Genomic DNA, 20,155 nt, shown 5'->3' with positions numbered 1-20,155 from the left:
ACAGAATTGTATTCTGACCATCAGATGTACACATGCATGCACATAGTAAATAAATGTAAAGAAGACACCCAAAAAGTAGGCACTTTCATGACAGGCTAAAATCTTGATCTGTATTTATTCCTACCTCCATGCCTACCAAATTCTTTTCAGTATACTTAGTAAATCTGTTTTCTTTGTTTAACGAAAGAAAAAAAAAAAGAACAGGCTACTTTCCAGCTTTGCAAGTGCTCCTCCACTGTGATTTCATGTGTCAAGGCTGCCTCCAGCACCTGATTCCCTTTCTCTTCCACACTACCATACCCAGCTGTTAGGTTGTATGCATTTATTTTATGTGTATGTATGTTTTGCTTGCATGTGTTTCTGTGTACGACACTTGTGTCTTCTGGCCCATGAATGCCAGAAGAGAGTATTGGATCTCCAGGACCTGGAGTTACAGATGTTACAGATTGTTGTAACCCATCATGAGGATACTAGAATTGAATCTGGATCTTTTGAAAGAGCAACATTGACTCTTAACTGCAGAACCATCTAGACCTCAGAAGGCAATACTATATTTAGAATTGTTAGTAGGGTGTGACTGCTCATCCCTGTTGTCCTAGCACTTGGGAAAATAAGGCCGCCTCAGCTACAGAGAAACCCTGTCTGAAAACCACACACACAAAATAAAAACCCCAACAACAAACAATTAGATTTTTTTGTGAAAACTGCTCGTTACTCAAAATGTGGCTTTTGTACCTTTATACAAGTTTTTGTGTTCACTAACATGCTACTACACTGAAAATCCACTAGTTCTACTTCCTATGGGTCTGTGATTAATTGAACATTCACAAAATCTAGCTTTGGAGCTAGAGTGATAGTTTAGTTAGTAAAGTTCATGCAAAGCATGCATGAGGACCTGAATTTTCTCCTAGCATTAAAAAAAAAGCTGGTTATAGAGGTGCACTCTTGTATTTCCAGGACTAGGGATGCAGATTTCTGTGAGTTCAAGGCTAGCTTGTTCTACATAGTTAGTTCCAGGCCAGCCAAGGCAATAAATGAGAACTTGCCTCAAAACAGAAATAACAAAAATAAAGTTGACAACTCCTTAGTTATATCACCTGAAGTTGACCTCAGCCTCCACATCCATGGATAAACACACTTGACACACACACATGCAAGTATGCATACTACCCCCCTATCAAATAATGAAAGTAAATATAATTTTTAAAATGTGGAGTTTTACTCTGTGACAAGCTAAAACATATTTTCTGTCAGTAAGTCTGTGAAAACACTTTGAACTTATTAAGCTGCAAAGTTTCTGAAGTTTTCCACTCATTACATTTTTGTGTTTTCATTACCACAGAAATTGTTGTTCTGAATAAAGAATATATTTGTTGAGAGCTTATGTTCTTTTTAAAAAATGGAGCTGTTTGAACCAGAAGTATTCAAAACATCAGAAAGAGTAGGTTTCCTTGCTGCTCTTTCAGAAAACTGGAGTTAGGTTCCTAGCACCTATACTGTCACCTGTCACTCCATCGCCAGGGGATCTATTTTCTTTCTTTTCTCTCTGGGAAAATTAAAATATAAGAGTTAAAAAAAGAGAAAGAATAGGTTTAATTTTACATATTCTTCTATTATAAACCCCAAGAATGTTTTTCTCTCTGTTGAGTTTTGTAGCCTGACAGCTTCCCAAAGCTCTAGTGTACTTCTTGCTGATGTCGTTGGTCTTCACTGAGCTCAGCTACAGACAGTCCTTAAGTCCACTCTGCTAGTGCCTGGATGCTGGGGAGATGATGTGCATTCCATGTCTCCTGACTAGAAACAATAATTATTCTGTTGATGGTATCTTATGTCAGTGATTTCCCCCCCAAAATAGTAAGAAATGTATATATAATGGATACTATATAAGCCATGCAGGTTAAAAATTACTATGTGAGAAATGTTCTGAAGGCCCTGAGTAGCTAGAGGTTTTGGTTGATGTTGTATCCATAGCTGTTTGCAATGAATGTGACATCACAGACTTAGGAAGGTTTTGTTTTAAACTGGGCACTCAGGGATCAGAGTCAAGTGTTTATATTTGAGTTCCAGGCCACCCAGTGGTACATTGTTTCAAAAATTGTTTTCTATAAAATTAAGAACAGTAGGAGCCCCATGTGCCTTTAATCCCATAGGCAGAGGCAGGCAGATCTCTGAGTTCTAGGCCAGCTTGGTCTACAAAGTAATTTCCAGGATGCCAGAACTGTTACACAGAGAAACCCTGTCTGGAAAACAACACAAAACAGAGAGAGAGAGAGAGAGAGAGAGAGAGAGAGAGAGAGAGAGAGAGAAGAGAAGAGAAGAGAAGAGAAGAGAAGAGAAGAGAAAAAGGAAGGAAGGAAAGAGTATCAATTCACAGGTAAATGACAACAGGAATTCTATTTTGAGATTTATTCCATGTAAACATTCATTCTTAGATTTTTAGAGTCATAAGGCATACTGGACATTGGTAACACCTTTAGGACAGTATTCCATATGATGAGTGTTTCCCCTACACGTATGTCTGTTCACCACCACTTTTGTGCCGAGTACCCTCAGAAGCTAAAAGAGGAATTCAGATCCCTTGGAACTAGAATCACAGACAGTGTGAGCTGCTCCATAGGAGTTGGGAATTGCAGCTTGTGTTCATAATCACTGAGCCATCTCCAATTCCCCCTCTTTCTAATCATGGCCTAACTTTGTTTCAGTTTGGACTCCTTCATTATATCTGAGTCTATGCAAAATACTTTTACTAAATATTTTCATTCCCCTCTCCAGCAAATACTAGCTGTGGCCTTCCTCTGAAAATGCTGCGGAAGACACCCATGTACACTTGTGGCACATACTTGGTGATGCTGGTCCCACCTCCAGGGGGGTCTGGCAGCTCTGCCACCCGCTCTCTTTTTGGTGGAACCAGTGGCTTGTCATCTTTAAAAAGTAAGTATATTTTGTTTGGAATGCTCTTCCTGATGTAGCTTTGTACTAGTTATTTTTTGTTGCTCTGATAACACACCATGACCAAAGGCAACTTAAGGAAAAAGAGTTTATTTTGATACTGTTGCAGAGGAATAAGGGTCTGTCATAGAAGAGAGGCATGACAGCAGAGCAAGAAGCAGAGAAATCACCTTTTTTTTTTTTTGAGACAAAGTCTCTCTACATAGCCCTGACTATTCCAGGGCTATGTAGACCAGGTTGTTCTTGAACTCACAGATATCTGCCTGCCTTTGATTTCTGGGATTGAAGGCATGCACTACCACACCCAGTCAGAAATTACATCTTTCTTCACAAGCTTGAAGGAGAGAGAATGATCTAGAAGGTGCGAGGCTTTGCAATCTCAAAGCCTTCCCCAGTGACATATTTCCTCCTGAAGGCTGCACCTCCTCATAACTTCTCCAAACAGCATCATCAATAGAGGATTGTGTTCAGATTCTGAAGCCAATACGGAATGTTTCTCAAACTACCACAGTCTGTAACTCTGAGATTTAAAGCATTTTTATTTATTGTTGTAAACTTGCTCTGTTATCATTGTTACTCTCTGATGATATAAAACAATAATGGTCAGTGAGTTACAGACTGAGGATTTGTCTGGTGCTGGGGATGGCACCCAGGGCCTGTGTATGTTCTTACCCCTGAGCTATACCCAGCCATCAAAATATAACTTTTTAAACTTGTTCTATTTTTTCATGCAGGGTCTTTCCATGTAGCCCTATCTGGCCTAGAACTACAGAAATCCACCTGTCTCTGCCTCTTTATTCTGGGATTAAAGGTCTCTTGGGTTTTTAATCTCCCTAGCATAGCTTTTTCACTTACTGAAATTTAGGTCCATTGATTAGAATGGCTCTTCGTGGACCATTTTTCCATGAGGACACAATTGATGCCATGGTTTCATATCAGCCCAGGAAATACTTCCTTCTATGGCCTGTTACAGATTGGCCACCATAGTTTCAGCACAAGGAGACACCAGTTCTTCCCTTCAGACCATGGGGCTGCTAGGTAGTTGGTCTGAGCTTACCTTGAGGAGCTCCGAGGAGTGACAATGAGAAATGGCCATTGTTGGAAAGAGGGGCCAGGTGTGCATGTTGCAGACTGTGGGAGTAGACGTCATTGTGGAGTTAGGAAGGAGAGAATTCTTGGGGTCTCAAGTTGGAATGGTAAGAAATGGGTATTTTTTGTTTTGTCTTGTCTTTTGAGACAAGGTCTCTCTAAGTATCCCTGGTGACCTGGTACTAACTCGGTAGACCAGGCTGATCTCAAACTCACAGAGATCCTCCTGTCTCTACCTCCTGAGTGCTGAGGTCAAAGGTGTGCACCACCATGCCTGGCTGTGAGAAATAAGTGTAATTCATCTATGTGTGCAAGTAGAGTAAGGGCTTCTGTGATAGGAAGTACACTGGAGAAGAAACTTGGGTAAGATCTTTTTGTGGGTTGGAACAGTATTAAACAAACAAACAAACAAAAGAGGGCTGGGGGGTATAGCTCAGGAGAGTATTTATCTAGTATGGTCAAGGTCCTGAGTTTCATCATCGGTGGCAGGGGGAGAAATAGACAATATAGTTTAGTCTAGAAGTAGTATAGTTACCACTATTGTGATGGTGGAATAAGAAAAGAAAAATGTAAGAGGTAAAGTACTGAGATTGTGTTGAGGGGGAAAGGAGCCAGGAATGTTGGAATATACCCGTAAGACCTTAATATAGTGGTCCTCAACCTTCTAATGCTACAACCCTTTAATGCAGTTCCTCATGTTGTGGTGACATTCCCCCAAACCATAAAGTTATTTCTTTTTTTTTAAAAGATTTATTATGTATTCAGTGTTCTGCCTGCATGTTATCCTTGCAGGTTAGAAGAGGGCACCGAAGCTCATTACAGATGGTTGTGAGCTACCATGTGGTTGCTGGGAATTGAACTCAGGACCTTTGGAAGAGCAGACAATGCTCTAAGCCACTGAGCCATCTCTCCAGCCCCCATAAAGTTATTTCATTGCTACTTCGTAGCTATAATTTTGCTGCTGTTATGGATGTATCTGATGTGCAGGATATTTGATATGCGACTGACCCCCAAAGGGGTCACAACCCACAGGCTGAGAACTGCTGCTCTAGTAGTTGGGAGGATCAAGAGCATGGGCTACCCCGGGGAGTGATGCCACACACCTTTAATCCCAGCACTTGGGAGGCAGAGACAGGTGGATCTCTGTGAGTTCAAGGCCACCCTGGTTTACAGAGTGAGTTCCAGGACAGTCTCCAAAGCTACACAGAGAAACTCTGTCGTAGGCTGGAGAGATGGGTCAGAGATTAAGAGCATTGGCTGCTCTTTCAGAGGTCCTGAGTTTAATTCCCAGCAACCACATGGTGGCTCACAACCATCCATAATGAGATCTGGTGCCCCTTCTGGAGTGGGTATACATAATAAACAAATAAATCAAAAGAGAGAAAAACCCTTGGGGCGGGGGAATGAAAGCATTAGCTACATAGTGAATTTAAGGCCAGACTATGAAGGCAAAAAAAACACAACAAATACAAAAAAAAGAATGTAAGTAGATAAATATAGGCAAGATGCTGCAGGAACCTGTAGTTCCAGCACAGGGGAAGTTGAAGTAGGGAATTAGGAGTTTAAGTCTACCCTGGACATCATGGTAAAACTCTGTACATACGCAAAACAGTTGTTGGTTTGGGTGTGCTGTCAGCAATAGCAACTAACATGTATGTGCTTGACATTTTAACTCACCTCTTCTGCATGGCAGCTATGAGGTAGGTTTCCTGTCCTAGTCAGGGTCTATTGCTGTGATGAAACAACATGACCAAAAGGAAGCTGGAGAGGAAAGGGCTTATTTAGCATACATTTCCACATCGCTGAAGGAAGTCAGGGCAGGAACTCAAACAGGGCAGGAACCTGGAGGCAGGAGCTGATGCAGAGGCCACGGAGAGGTGCTGCTTGCTTGCTTGCCTCTCTTGCCTTGTTCAGCTTTCTTTCTTATAGAAGGTTGCTTTTATTGGTTAATGAATAAAGAACTGGCTTGGCCTATAGCATGGGAGGAAGAAGGCAGAGTCAGAGAGAAGCCGTGGAGCCACCAGAGACAGATGCTGGGAATTTTAGCTGGTAAGCCACTGTCATGTGGCAATACACATATTAATAGAAATGGGTTAAATTAAGATGTAAGAGTTAGCCAATAAGAAGCTCTAGAGCTAATGAGCCAAGCAGTGTTCTAAATAATATAGTTACTGTGTGATTATTTCAAGTCTAAGCTAGCCGGGCGGCCGGGAACCAAACAAATGGCCTCCTCTCTCCTCCAACAATAGAACTCAGGACCACTTGGGCTGTGCTTTTCCCCACCAATCACTAATTAATAAAATGCTCTATAGACTGACCTATATCCCGATCTTATGGAGACACTTTCCCAGTTGAGGTTCCCGTCTCTTGAGAGGCTATAGCATGTGTTAAGGTGACATAAAGCTATCCAGCACAGCACCTTATATGATCTGTTTTGCAAGTGAAGAGCTTGAGAGGCTAATGACTTTCCTGTGCCACCCAGATGCGGTAGAGCTGAATTCAAACCTACATACCCAAAGACTTTCTTTTTCACTGCTCCACTCTCCTGTGTTGAGGGAAAAGTCCAAGTGTCTGAGTCACAATGAGAGCTGGGGAGGAGAACAGCATCATACCAGCGCTTATAAGACCCAACTGAAACGTTTCCTAACACGCTGCCATCCTGTGATTTGAGTCTTCCTGTCCCTTTTCCATTTTCTCTTTTGATCCTTTAAAGTAGAAAAACACCTTCATATCAATGTTGCTGTTTTAAATTCACTTTCAAAAATATTATGAAGACGTTTGGTCAGCATTTTTTTTTTCAGGGATCTTCTGTGTTTATTGTCTATCTTTGTTGTTTTCAAAAGAAGTCTGGTTAGGAGCCTAAAAAGGAAGTTTTAAAGAGTGTCTTCAGGATGATTAAAGAGCTGTCTGTCTCCACAGTCCTGGCCTCCAGTTTGGTATATAACATTTCAGATGGCCAATTCACAAGTCGTGCGGATCTCATAGATGCTGCTGGAAGCTCACTGGGGCGTGGTGCTCTTGTACCAGGATTGGGTAAGACACAAATACACTTGTTTCCTTGGAAGATTCATCTTGAGTGATTATTTCAAGAGCATTTCAAGTGTTCTTGAAAGATCTTGCTAATTCTCTATGGCATTCCACTTTCCTTAAAAGAGATACATGTTAATACTTCTTAATTCAGAGACTTAGTGTGGAAGCTGCCACGTGTCAGATTCTCAGATGAACTGCCATTGATGCTCACATTATGTTGTAAGGCGTTGCTCATCACAGTCTCCAGGGTTTATGCCAAACAGAGGTTTATTCTGCTGAAGAACACACATTGGAAAATGGATCCAATCCCATACATTGGACTTGCTCTTTGTCCTGGCTGCAAGGGGTACATACAGAAGTTTGGGACTCTCCAGAGTTTTTTATTGTGTGTTGGTGTTATGGCATAGCTACATGTTGAGGCGACATCTGTTGGGGTCCAGCCTCAACAGGTTCTTATGTTTTGGCGCAGGAACATGTGGATTAGAAATATTAGGCAGAATAAACAGAGATACCAAAGAAGTACAGACACATAAGATAGTACGAGGAGGGCTATCCAGTGAATACTGAAGGCCTGTGTTTATTTACAAGGAACAAAGTGATTACCATCTCACCAAGTAGCTATACCTAGGTCAAGATATGTTTGATAGTAGCCACACCATACGTCAAATCTCTTGTCAGTAACCTTGAAGGAGAAAGAATAAGCTTAAACTCTCTGACCTTTAGTCAAGGTGGAATGGATCCACTTCTGTGGACTCAACAGTGTTACCTGTTCCTGGTGTCCTGAATTTTTCATGGAAGCCATCTGAATCCATTTTGGAAGTAGTTCATAAGAACCTGTTGCTGCAAACCATGTATTTTATGACTTGTTCCTTCTTGCATAGGAACTGAGCAAAACTGCAAATTAAATTTAAGCTTTTTTTCTCGGTTCCAATTTAGTGTGTTGTTACATAGTTCTTTGGGAGTAGAGCTGTGACTGTCAGCACTGGGGGAAATTCTCGCCTTTTGTTCTTTGGCAATTCCCTGGTAAATATATGTGCAGATGTGTTGGCGCAGCCGCTGAGTGAACTGTATTGTTTGCAGGTGCCTGTTATGATACCGTGAACAACATGCTGTGGACCTGCTCAAATGATTATATCGATCAGTGGTGCAATCCTGGGAACCAGGCCTTTCATTATGTGTGCCAGAGACTGGGGGTCAGCCATATCATCACCGAGCCCAAAGGTGAGCAGCACTGTCAGCTCCCAAATATAACAAACTAGAGTGGCAGCATTAGGTGGGAATGTGGGCTAGCAACAGATTGTATCCACAGCTTCCTTCTTGGAACTTACAAGCTAAAACCCACTGTTGTCCACGACGGGGACAACTGTCTATTGGGAAGGAGAAAGCATGTAAATCATGTAAATGTGGAGGCCTTGAAGAACTTGTAGGTTTCTAAAAGGAAAATCTCTATGTCCCTCCCAAAATCTAAATGTAGATATAAAATTTGATTCTTGGTGCTGAGGAGGAACCCATATAATCTCAGCACATAGAAAGCTCAGGCTAAAGAGTGAGCTCTAATTCAAACTGGGCCTGACTAAGATCCTGCCTCAAAGTAAAATCCAAAATACAACATTGATTATTGGTTCTTGGACTGGAATTCTATGCTATATTAATGTTTTATACTGACAATGGCTTAGTTATACCCAAATTTATATTATCTTTCTTAATATTGACTTTTTGTTTGTTTGTTTGTTGGTTGGTTGGTTTTTGAGACAGAGTCTCTACAGAGCCTGGCTGTCCTTGAACTCACTGTGTAGACCAGGTTGATCTCAAACTCTCAGAGATCTACCTGCCCCTGCCTCTTGAGCGCTAGGTTTAAAGGTGTGCATCTCCATGCCCAGCAATATTGACATCATTGAGATCAACTCTTTTGCTACAGAAGAGAGAGTAACTCAGCAAATACTCTCTTTGTAAAGTATCATTAAAACAGACATTATCTACAACAGCAAACCCATCTTTATCCGTATTTTGGAAACTGGTTAACACAATTACTATATTAAAAAGAACAACAACACTCAAGGAGGCAGAGGTAGACAGATTGTTGTGAGTTCAAGGCCAGCCTGCTCTACAAAGGACAGCCAGGACTGCATATTGAGCTCTTTTCTCAAAAAGCCAAGCAACAACAGTCAGGTGGGGGGCAAACAAATTTAATTCCAGCACTTGGGAGGCAGAGGCAGGGGGCTCTTGAGTTCGAGGCCAGCCTGGTCTATAGAGTGAGTTCCAGGACAGTCTTGGCTACACAGAGAGACCCTGTTTTGAAAAGCTATAACCAAACCAAACCCAAACAAACAAATAAAAAACAAACAAAACCAACCAACAATAACCACTAACATACTATCTTCAACATTTTGGGTAAAAACAGTGGAAGCCTGTGGCATTTTTAGCTGATTATGCCAGAGTTGGGCCCACTGTGGAAATCAACAGCTTTGCTTTCTAAGGGCTGACAGGTTTTGGGGCTGAGCTTCTTTTGCAGCAGCAGCAGCAGCAGTAGAATTTCCTTTTGTGCCAAAGAGAGACCAGGGGCTCAACAGAACAGCAAAGTAGATGGAGATTTGATGAATCTTGGGGCCTCCATAGGGTGCCTGAAAGGATCCCTGCTGTATGTTCATGTCTGGGTAAATGTAAAGTGAATCCATCATCAGAAGGACAGACAGAAGTTACTTATCAGGGCAGAGTTTATAAGTGCCCAGCTGCGGTGCCTCCTTGCAAGTAGACCCTTATAGAATCGAGCATTAGTAGCTTAGCATGTTGGGTGCCACCTATGACTGTTGGTTAACAGCCACCATATCTTGAAATAAAACCCAGAATTGAGGGGCTGGAGAGATGGCTCAGTGGTTAAGAGCATTGACTGCTCTTCCGAAGGTCCTGAGTTCAATTCCCAGCAACCACATGGTGGCTCACAACCATCTGTAAAGAGGTCTGGCGCCCTCTTCTGGCCTTCAGGCATACAGACAGAATATTGTATACATAATAAATAAGTAAATAAATAAATAAATAACCCAGAATTGAGAGTGTCGCTCAATATATGATAGATGATTTGTAGGGGCAAGGCCCTGGCTTCCATGCCTAACACCAAATACAGTAATAATAACAATAAGGAAACAAGGTGTTAAAAGAAGAAACTCAGCCCAACTGCACACATAGGTTAAGTCAGATGTTGGACTTAGTAGATGACAGCTTTAAAGTAGCCATTGTAGACATGTTAAAAAAAACTAAGTGAAATATATTGAAAAAAAATTAAAGGAAGAGTTGATGACTATAAATTGAAAACACTAATAAAGAAGTAGTTAATTGAATTTTAATAAAGAAGTAATTAAGTAATTGAATTTGAGACAGAGTCTCATGTATTCCAGGCTGACATCAAATTCAATATTTAGCCAAGGATGATCTTCAACTTCTGATCCTCCTGCCTCCATCTCTCTAGTGCTGGGATCACATACCCAGTTTATGTTATGCTTCATACATGCTGGACAAACACTCTACCAGCTGAGCTACATCTCCCACCCCAAGAAATTACTAAAACCAAAGCTGTACTGTAATTCAGTGTGTGAATATCTGGCCTAGGCAGGAGGATCAGGAGTTTAAGGTCCTCTTTGGCTACCCAGTGAACCTGAAGCTAGCCTGGGTTTCATGATACTGTGCCTAAACTCGAGTTATGGATGGAAATAAGAATAGCACAAAGATTTGTCCCCTTTGCTTCACACTGTATCCTAGGATTTATATCAACCTGTCATGTTGGGAGGGATGCTGAAACTGACACGCTGTTTTTAGTAGTGCCTGCCAGTTTTTGTGCATTAGCTAGAACAGGCACAGACCATACCTAAACGGAAGGGCATTTAGTACAACCCCTGGAAAAAGAGTGAACATGTATTAGTTAATCTGTAGAGTCAATAGTAGTTTCTATGCTTTCATTCCTAATTTTCTCTTTTGTTGTTGTTTTGTTTTTCAAGACAGGATTTCTCTGTAGCTTTTGGAGCCTGTCCTGGAACTCACTCTATAGACCAGGCTGGCCTCGAACTGACAGAGATCTGCCTGCCTCTGCCTCTCAAGTGCTGGGATTAAAGGCATGAGCCACCGCTGCCTGGGATTCCTAATCATATTTGTATAAATTTGTTAAAAAACAATTGACTTGCTTTGTACCCATAAAATGGGAGCGACTTTTTTTGTTATGTCTTGTTTCATGTTTTGGAGGTTGGAACTAGGGTCATCAGTGGGAGGCAAGTGCTTTGACAGCTGAGCTTCCCCAGCCCAGGTGTAATACCTTAGAGCTCATAAGGTATTTGAATCATATCCTGAGGTTTAAGTTGTTTTTAAACCTGCATCAAGAAAAAAAAAAGAGATTGTGCTATGTACCAGTCACTGCCAAGTCCCTGGTCTTCTCCAGACTCTGAACGCACCTCCACTTGCTTATACAGTGGGCATGTGGGGCTTTACATGGCAAAAAGCACCCCTTATTTTCCTTTACAAGTTTGTACCTGTTAATCTGCCCTTCTTATCTCTGTATATGGATTTCCATTCTTTCACAGTATCAAACTGAATAATTTAGGCTTTATTTACTTATTTATTATTAATTAATTAATGTATTACTAGAGACACAGTTTCTCTGTGGAACCCTGACTGTCCTGGAACTTGCTTTGTAGACCAGGCGGGCCTTGAACTCACATAGACCTGACTGCCTCTGCCTCTCAAGTGTTGAGATTAAAAGCAGTCTCTGCTAGGGTCTCATGTAGTACAGGCTGGACTCAAAGTTATCATATAGCCAAGAATGACGTTGAACTTCTGATCTTCCTGCTTTAACCCCCTTCCCTCTGTGTAATAGGATTGCAGGTGTGAGCCAGCATGCCATGTTTATGTGAGGGTATCCAGGCCGTGTTCATATTAGACACTTATTTTTTAAAAAAGATTTATTTATTATATACACAGTGTTCTGCTAGCATGTATGCCTGCATGCCAGAAGAGGGCACCAGATCTCACTACAGATGGTTATGAGCCACCATGTGGTTTCTGGGAATTGAACTCAGGGCCTCTGGAAGAGCAGGCAGTGCTCTTAACCTCTGAGCCATCTCTCCAGCCCCTTAGACAATCATTTTGTATGAGCTGAGCTACATTCCTAAACCCAGTTTATCTTTGAATTTCAATGAACCAAATCCTTTTGGCTCCTACATTCAAAATATATCCCAGCCCTGCCATTTCCCACCAGTCTGCAACGACTGTTTCTGCCTGAGCTTTTACTGTCTTCCCATTCACAGTCCTCGCTTCCTCTTGCTAGCCAGTCTGCCTCCACCCCTTTTTTCTCATGTCCTCTCATCAATCAGAGTCTTTCATAAACTTTACACTGAGAATCCTTACTCCTGTCCAACCACGTATCTAACTTAAACTCAGACCTCATTTATTCTATAGATCCCCAACTTGGCAGAAGTCCTCGGTAAATATGAACAGTCATTGCTCAAAATCTTAAAACTCCCAAGAGAGGAACAAGTGGGATCTAGTGGGACCCTCAGGGTAAAAGATGAGCAGGAGGTTTCTTTTTAGTCATGGGAGTTTCCAAGAGCCCTGTCTTCATATCTGCCCATGCTTGCATCCTTTTATCATCTTTTAAGCTGCCTTGTAGGTGCTAAGACTTAAACTCAGATCATTTGGAAGAGCAACCATTGCTTTTAACCTTTAAGCTGTCTCTCTAGCTCCCGAAGTAGTCTTTCTTGTACCTTGCCTATGTAGATTATTCTTCACTTCCATCCTCTGAATGCCTGAAACCATCCATGAGCCATAAAGTAATTATATAAGAAAATGCTTATTAATCTTCAGATTTAATTGATAAACATCTATCCAACTGAATAGAAATGCTGAATTTGGTGCAAGGAGGTTGCTTGTGGACAGGGGTTCTTCCATAGGGCAGCCATGGAAGATGTCTCTAAGTCTTCTAGAATGGTTGCCAGCATGGGCTGAGATGGCCTGAGTTCAAACCCTAGCTTTGTTACTTCATAATTGGGTGTTTTAGCGTAACTTAACCTCTCTCACTCTTCGTTTACTGCTCTATAAAATAGGACTAAAAGAATTTAAATTTGTAACCATGCATGTCAAACTATCCCATTGTTAAGCCCACATAACCAGTTTAGTAAGTGGTAGCTACCTATGTTACATCCCATACTATGGCAGGAAAGGTTCTGAAGCAGCAGTGTTATCCAGGGGTACCACAAGTCTGTCCTTGAGTGTGCATAGCTTTTGTACACTGGAGAGTTACTCCTCTGGGACACTTGTCATGTCTTTCCTCACCATGCTTCCTTTGCATCTTCCAGAAGAGGCCATCAGCACAAATGAGGTCATAAACCAATTACTGCACCATGTTGGCGCCATGTGCATTCACCAGCTCAATCTTTTGGCCACGAACCCCAATCTTCCCATCACTAGTGTCCTGGGCAAGCAGCACCCTATTGAGGCACGCCATCTGAGCAGCATTTGTGACATCATGGAGAAGGCCATGGTTAATGGAGACACCTGTATCGTACGCTGCATCCTCGTTGTCTTTCAGGTACACATTCAGTGTGAGTTTAGCAGCCACCTCCTCCCAGAAGAAACATCTTCAGCAACCTCAGTTTTTACAGAGGTTCTTACCTCCTGGCAGTCCTCTGACTAGGGTTGTCATCTATCATGTACATTGCACCTCGATTAGTGGAGTGAATGTTGTCTCATTGCTGCTAATGTGTGTAAGATATTTACTATATCCCATTGTGTAGAAGAGAGTGGAGTTGAAAATGCACCTGGTTATCTTTTCACAAGAACAGCTACCCTGTGCTTTCTTCTAGAGAGCTAATTTTATCCCTGGTGGAATGAGCATACTTAGCTCTGCCTCTTATGTTTCTGTAGGTGGTGTTTAAATTTTTCTTCAGCCCACAAACTGAAAGGAACCGAGACATCATTCGGCGGTCAGGATTGCTTCTTTGGCAGTTGTTGATGGCACCGAAAGACCAAATTTGCTCTGAAATTCAGAAGGAGGTCTGTCTTGCCATCAGGTAAACAGCAAATGGGTTTTTTTTATTGCTTTCTGCAAAAGAAGCCTCTGTGCATGCTGTAGCCTAGATAGCTCAGCCCACCAGAATCTGGACCTCATCAATGGAAGAACATTTTCTTTGTGAAAAGAACAAAACTCTCTAGAAGGGTTGTGAGTGGACAGTTGCAGGCAGCTAGGATGTTCTCAAGCGTGAGTGTGGAGCATGCTCTGGCGTGGAACTGCCCTGGTGTCTAGAGTCTGCTCTGCCACTCACATTGGCTGTGGCCATAGTTTGATGTTTCTGTTTCCTCAGCTGTGAGATGGAATAAGAAGGACACCTATCATGTAGGTTCGTGAGGTTGGCTTATGTGGGAAGCTGATGTAGTGTAGGGCTTAGTTGTGCTAATCCCCATTAACCTGCTCAAAATCCTGTTGGAGAGCTGCTGAGATGACTCATTGCCACCCAAGAATGATGACCTGAGTTGAATCCCCAAACCGCACCATAGAAGGAAAGAACCAACTCCTGATTGTTGTCCTCTGACCTCTAGATGTACACTGGCATGAACGTGCGTGCATGCACGGCACACACACACATAAACACATGCACATACAAATAATAATAGTAATGATTTTTTTAAAAAATCCTGTTGAGATGTGGATACCAGCACACACCTTTAATATCAGTCATCTAGAGGTAGAGGCAGGCCTGTCTCTGTGAGTTCAAGGCCAACTTGGTCTACGTAGTGAGGTCCAAACCAGCCAGAGCTATAGAGTGTGACCCTGTCTAAAAAGAACAGGTCCCTCTCATGGAACTAGGACCCTGCCAGTTGACTAGATTAGCTGGTCAGCAAGGCCCAGGAGTTCTGTCTGGCTCTTGCACTGGAATCAGGTGTGTGCTGATGCCCAACTTTTCTACATGGACGCTGGAGATGGAAGTCAGCTCCTATTCTTTCATAGCAAGCACTTTACTCCACTAGCATCTTCTCAGTCTCTTCACTAGTGAATTTATGGGCCATAGTCCAGTGAGAATTTTGTTTTGTTGTTTTGTTTATGTATTTTTTGGGCATTTTTCTTTTGTTTTGTTTTTTTCTTAGTTTGAGACTGGGTGTTTTGAGATAGCCCAGACTGACCTTGAACTTTAGATCTTCCTGTATCTGTCTCAATTTCTGGAGTTACAGGCCAGACCCCTCATTCCAGCTATTAATTATTGTGAATTAATTAAATTTTGAGACAGGATCTCACTATGTTGCAATGACTGGCCTGGAACTCACTGTATAGATCACATTGGCCTCAAATTCATATGTACCTCAAATAGCCTCAATATTATTTTTTAATTTATTGGTTTATTTTATTTCAATCAACGTTCATAGAAGTAGATTTGTAACATGAGCAAATGTAGTATAGAGGCTGATGGAGACTTGGATGGTTGGTCTGGAAGGCTTTTCTGGCAAGAATGACATAGGGGGCAAAGTTTATTTTTTTCTGTTTCTTTTCACCATGTTAATATTTTGAGTTGCTTCCTCAACAGAACAAATGTTCTGCGAGGCAGAAACTCCTGGACAGGGTATAGGCACTGTCCCGTCTTTGTGACAGTTTCTTTAGTGCCTGAGGCTGTGTGCTAAACTGCACACTTGATTATATGTCACAGCTTGACAGAGAGGGAAGAGGAAAAAGCCAAAAAAAAAAAAAAGCCAGAAAACAAAGAAACAGAACAGAAACAAACCTCTGATGCCATTTTCCACCCTGATCTTCCAGACTTCATGAAAAGCTGAGATCAGAAATTCTCTTTGTCACTTATCTGGCCAGACTAACATCTCTAACAAAAATTTAAATAGAGCGTATATTTTCTGAAATGTTTAAGAAAAAAACTTTTTGACTTTTCTGTCGTTTCAGCTCTGGTTTAAATATCTTATACCCAGGTGAAACTGAAATCAATAACTTACTTAAGCTGGTCTTAACAGAAGGTGAGAATTATCTTGAGATTATCCTTGAACAACTGTGTGTGTGTGTGTGTGTGTGTGTGTGTCTGTCTGTCTGTCTGTCTGCCCGTATGCGTGCCTGTCTGTGCGTGTGTTACTAAGAATTGAACCTAGCTAGGACTTTGAATGTGTTAAGCATGTACTCTACCATTAATTATATTCCAAAGCCTTCTATTTACTTGAAAAAATTTTATTTTTATTCTGTATTTTGATTGTTTATCTGCATGTAATGTTGGGCACCACATAGCTTCAGTCCTGTGGAATGACAGGTATCAGATGCCATAAAACTGGAGTTAAAGATGATGTTGAGATGCCATGTAGGGGCCAGGAACCACTGAGCCATCTCTTTCTCCTGTTCTTTCTTTTTACTTTTTAAGAGAGTGTATCACTAACTTTCTCAGGCTGGCCTTGAACTTTCAGCCGAATAGCTAGACTTTGCTAGTTTTTCTTGTTCCCAAGGTAACAGCTGGACACTGACTGATACAGAGGGGTCTCTTTTTCTTCCTATTAGTCAACATACTTGAGAAAGTGTGTATTTGGGGCTGGAGAGATGGGTCAGTACTTAAGTGCACTGGCTATTTCTTCAGAAGATCTGGATTTGGTTCTCATCATCCACATGGTGGCTCACAAACATCTATAACTCTTACTCCAGGGGATCTGATGCCCAATTCTGACATGTGCCAGCACCAGGCTTGTATATGGTATACATGTACCTAGGTAAAATACATTCATGGGTGAAATTTTGCTTAGCATGCAAGAGTCTTTAGTTTGCTGGGTTGTGGTGGTATACGCCTTTAATCCCAGCACTCGGGAGGCAGAGGCAGGGGGAATGTTTGTGAGTTTGAGACCAGCCTGGTCTATAGAGTGAGTTCCAGAACAGGCTCCAAAGCTACACAGAGAAACCCTGCCTCAAAAAACAGAGTCCCTAGTTTCCTGGTACCCAAGACAGACAGCAAAATGTGTATGCATAGAGACCAGCACTGCAGGTTGAATGCAGAAGCCACAATTCAAAGATGAAGTTTTATACCTCTTCCTCTGTCTTGACTCTGAATGTTTAGCACATCTAAAAATAAATCACTTCCTATTTTAGCATGGCAGTGCGCCTACAATTCCAGTATGTGGGAGGTAGAAGCAGGATGATGCGGAATTCAGTGTCATCATCAGCTTTGTAGAAAGTTCAGGCTACCCTGGGATATGTAAGACCCTGTTTTAAACAAACAAACAAACAAAGAACCAACAACCAAACCAATATCTTTTCTTTTTTCTTTCCTCTTTTTAAGATCAATTATTTTTTTTTCCTACCAGGGTTTCTATGTGTAGCTCTGGATGTCCTGGAACTCGCTCTGTAGACCAGGCTGACCTCAAACTCACAGAGATCTGCCTGCCTCTGCCTCCTGAGTGCTGGGACTAAAGACGTGCGCCACCACCATCCAGTTGTCTTGATGATTTCTAACCCTAGATTTTTGTTAGTTTTTCATACACTTAATTTAAACAACAGCAGCAGCAGCAGCAGCAACAAATGACATGTTAAAGACAGTCAGCATTTAAAAGCAGCATTAACCTAAGGAAGTAATAAAACCACACTTTATAATATATTAGGAAGAAAAATCACACTTGATTTGAATGTCCTGCCTCTAGCTGTGCTCTGGTTGTGATGCTGTTTTGCTGCTATTTGCACGAGTCTAAATGCTGTGCTCCTAGTCTGCTTCTTTGAAACCTTTTAAAAAATAACATCAGTTTTCTTTGGGTGGGAGGTGCAGTTTGTTAAGATATTGTCCCAGTCTTCTTAAAATTGAGCAGTCCTTCTGCCTCAGCCTCCCAGATACTGGAACTGCAACCCAGTGGGTTTTCTAAGTGTTGTTAACAGGGTCATTCATGGAGTTTTGTCCTGTATCAGGAGAGAGAAACAGCGGACTTTCCCAGCTGCGAGACGTGATCCTAACCAACCTAGCCGAGCAGCTTCAGAACAACCGGTTCGGCAGTGATGAGGACGATCACTACAGGTGACACCCACTACTTCTCTGTTGCTGTGATTAAATACCACGACCATGAGCAACTTGTGGAAGAAAGGGTTTATTTGGGTTTCGCTATTTCAGAAGGATAGGGGTGCATCATGATGAGAAGGCATGGCTGCAAGCAGTGGTGTGATGACAGAAGCAGGAAGCATAAAGTGTAAATTAGAAGTGGCACAAGGTTTTAAATCCCCAAAGCCTGCTCCCAGTGACACACTTCCTCTAGCAAGGCTACACCCCTAAGACTTCTCTCTCCAAATAGCATCAGTAGCTTGGGACCATGTGTTCAAATGCCTGAGCCTAGGGGTACAGTCTCATGCAGACCACAGCATGTTCTCTATGTTATTCACTACTAGCCTTCTTTATAAGTGATAATTTACATTTAAATGTGCTTGATTTTTAATCTTCTGTTATAGCTAATAAGGTAACTAGCATGTTGAGCCTAAATTCTGGGCCCAATGAAAGATAGTAAATCCTGCAGTTGTCTTTAAGTGTTGAAATCTCAATATGGTCAATATTATCAGTGAAGCTGTGGGTCTGGGAAGTCCTTAGCAGAAGCGATGGGTGAGGGGAACCTTATGGGCAGTTGGCTTGCTCTCTGTGAAAGAAGCTTCATGTGCTGGGCAGTGGGGGCGTGCGCTTTTAATCCCAGCACTTGGGAGGCAGAGGCAGGTTGATCTCACTGAGTTTGAGGCCAGTCTAGTCTATAAGGTGAGTTCTGGGACAGCTTAGGGCTGTTACACAGAGAAACCCTGTCTTGAAAAAACCAAAAAGAAGCTGCATGTTGGAGCTAGGAGGTGATGACTTTGTTTTTCTTTTATAGTTACTTCTAAAATACTTGAATTAGGAGGTAGGGCAGCATTTTGTGAAAATAAATTTGCTTTGTGGTGTGTCCCGTTGGTTTGATGACTTTATGGCAGAGTGAATTAGCTGCCTCATTATCTCTTACCAAGTGTGCTATTTGTTCCTTGTTTTAAAGACTCAATGATGAGCTCTTACACTATATCCTGAAGATTGTTGTGCGAGAGTCCTGTATCCTAATCACCAAGTGCCAAACCGTCTCCAAAGATGATTTTCAGAAGCTCCTTTCAACTGTACCTGTAAGTGTTGTCTCCTCTCAGGAGAGTCTGTAGGTGGACCGAGCTTACCTGGGAAATGTGCACATGGGCAAATCCCTAAGAGCACTTTCCCAAGAAAGGGAGAAAAGACAGACAGAGGCGCTGCTTCCTGAGATGCCTTATCATTTACTACATTTGGAGTTCTGTCTTATGTGGGAGAGTTTCCTCTGTTAATTTAGTCCTGTTTCCTAACTCAGTGCATTTCAGAGGCTGCTTGGAACCAGTAAGTTCCTGAAGGGTTTGGGTGGAGTCTGCTGTAGAGACGTGAGTGAGAGGCAGGGGAGAGTGTTAAGGGCCACATGGTTGAAGGCAAGAAGGCTAGTAAGTGTGTCAGGCCTACAGTGAAAGCCTCGTGCCTGTAGTTTCCTTGGAAAATTGTGTTCTCTTATCTATGTGCTTCCTCTTTTTGTTTCTCTTGTGGAGATCTTTTAAAAACGTGAGGGTAAACGAGCCTTTGAGTCTCAGGGAGGTCACTTAATGTCCTTATTTGTATTAAAGGCTGCATCTTCCTGCCTGCGCTATCTGATGGCAGTTCAGAATCACCTTCTCAGTAACACTATTTTGATTAAACCTGATGAGAACGATGACAGTGACAGCTCCTTGCAGGGAGAGACATTGAAGGTACAGGTAAACACAAGCTCTATTTCAATGATGCTTCCTCCACAGTTGCTGAATTTCTGTGTAGAAGATGTCAGATTCACAGTGTTGTTGATATTGCTGTGGGAGGGCTTCAGTCACTCATTTCATAGGTCTCTCTGTCATTGCCCAGTGCTTACCCCATGTTTGTGACACTCTCATAATGTGTTATTCATTTGCTCTGGGTGGTCTCTTTGTGCCTTTGTTTATTTTTGTTTTGTAAGAATTGTTAAATTTTGACCCACAAATGATCTCACTACACTTCAAAGTCAGTTTGAGAGCATTACATTCTAACCACTTCCAATATTTGCATGG

The 20,155-nt window shown here is 41.9% G+C and overlaps 1 protein-coding gene across 10 annotated transcripts in view; it reads left to right on the top strand.

Moving 5' to 3' along the window:
* Positions 1-20,155, top strand: part of Hectd4 (HECT domain E3 ubiquitin protein ligase 4) — a 186,293-nt gene that overhangs the window by 68,575 nt on the left and 97,563 nt on the right. For 8 of the 10 annotated variants that reach the window (XM_075980727.1, XM_075980718.1, XM_075980701.1 and 5 more), the window contains exons 9-17: positions 2,773-2,931; positions 6,958-7,071; positions 8,149-8,289; positions 13,404-13,636; positions 13,972-14,117; positions 15,989-16,059; positions 17,972-18,077; positions 19,066-19,186; positions 19,703-19,831. In XM_075980727.1, coding sequence (XP_075836842.1) covers positions 2,773-2,931; positions 6,958-7,071; positions 8,149-8,289; positions 13,404-13,636; positions 13,972-14,117; positions 15,989-16,059; positions 17,972-18,077; positions 19,066-19,186; positions 19,703-19,831 — 1,220 coding nt within the window. The remainder of the gene's footprint in view (positions 1-2,772; positions 2,932-6,957; positions 7,072-8,148; positions 8,290-13,403; positions 13,637-13,971; positions 14,118-15,988; positions 16,060-17,971; positions 18,078-19,065; positions 19,187-19,702; positions 19,832-20,155) is intronic. The other 2 variants (XM_075980735.1, XM_075980708.1) reach the window with 1 other exon arrangement.

The sequence above is a fragment of the Microtus pennsylvanicus genome, chromosome 1 (assembly GCF_037038515.1).
Source record: "Microtus pennsylvanicus isolate mMicPen1 chromosome 1, mMicPen1.hap1, whole genome shotgun sequence".
Lineage (NCBI taxonomy): Eukaryota > Metazoa > Chordata > Mammalia > Rodentia > Cricetidae > Microtus > Microtus pennsylvanicus.
Note: the sequence above shows the minus strand (reverse complement) of the source record. Positions and strands in the feature narration are given on the sequence as shown.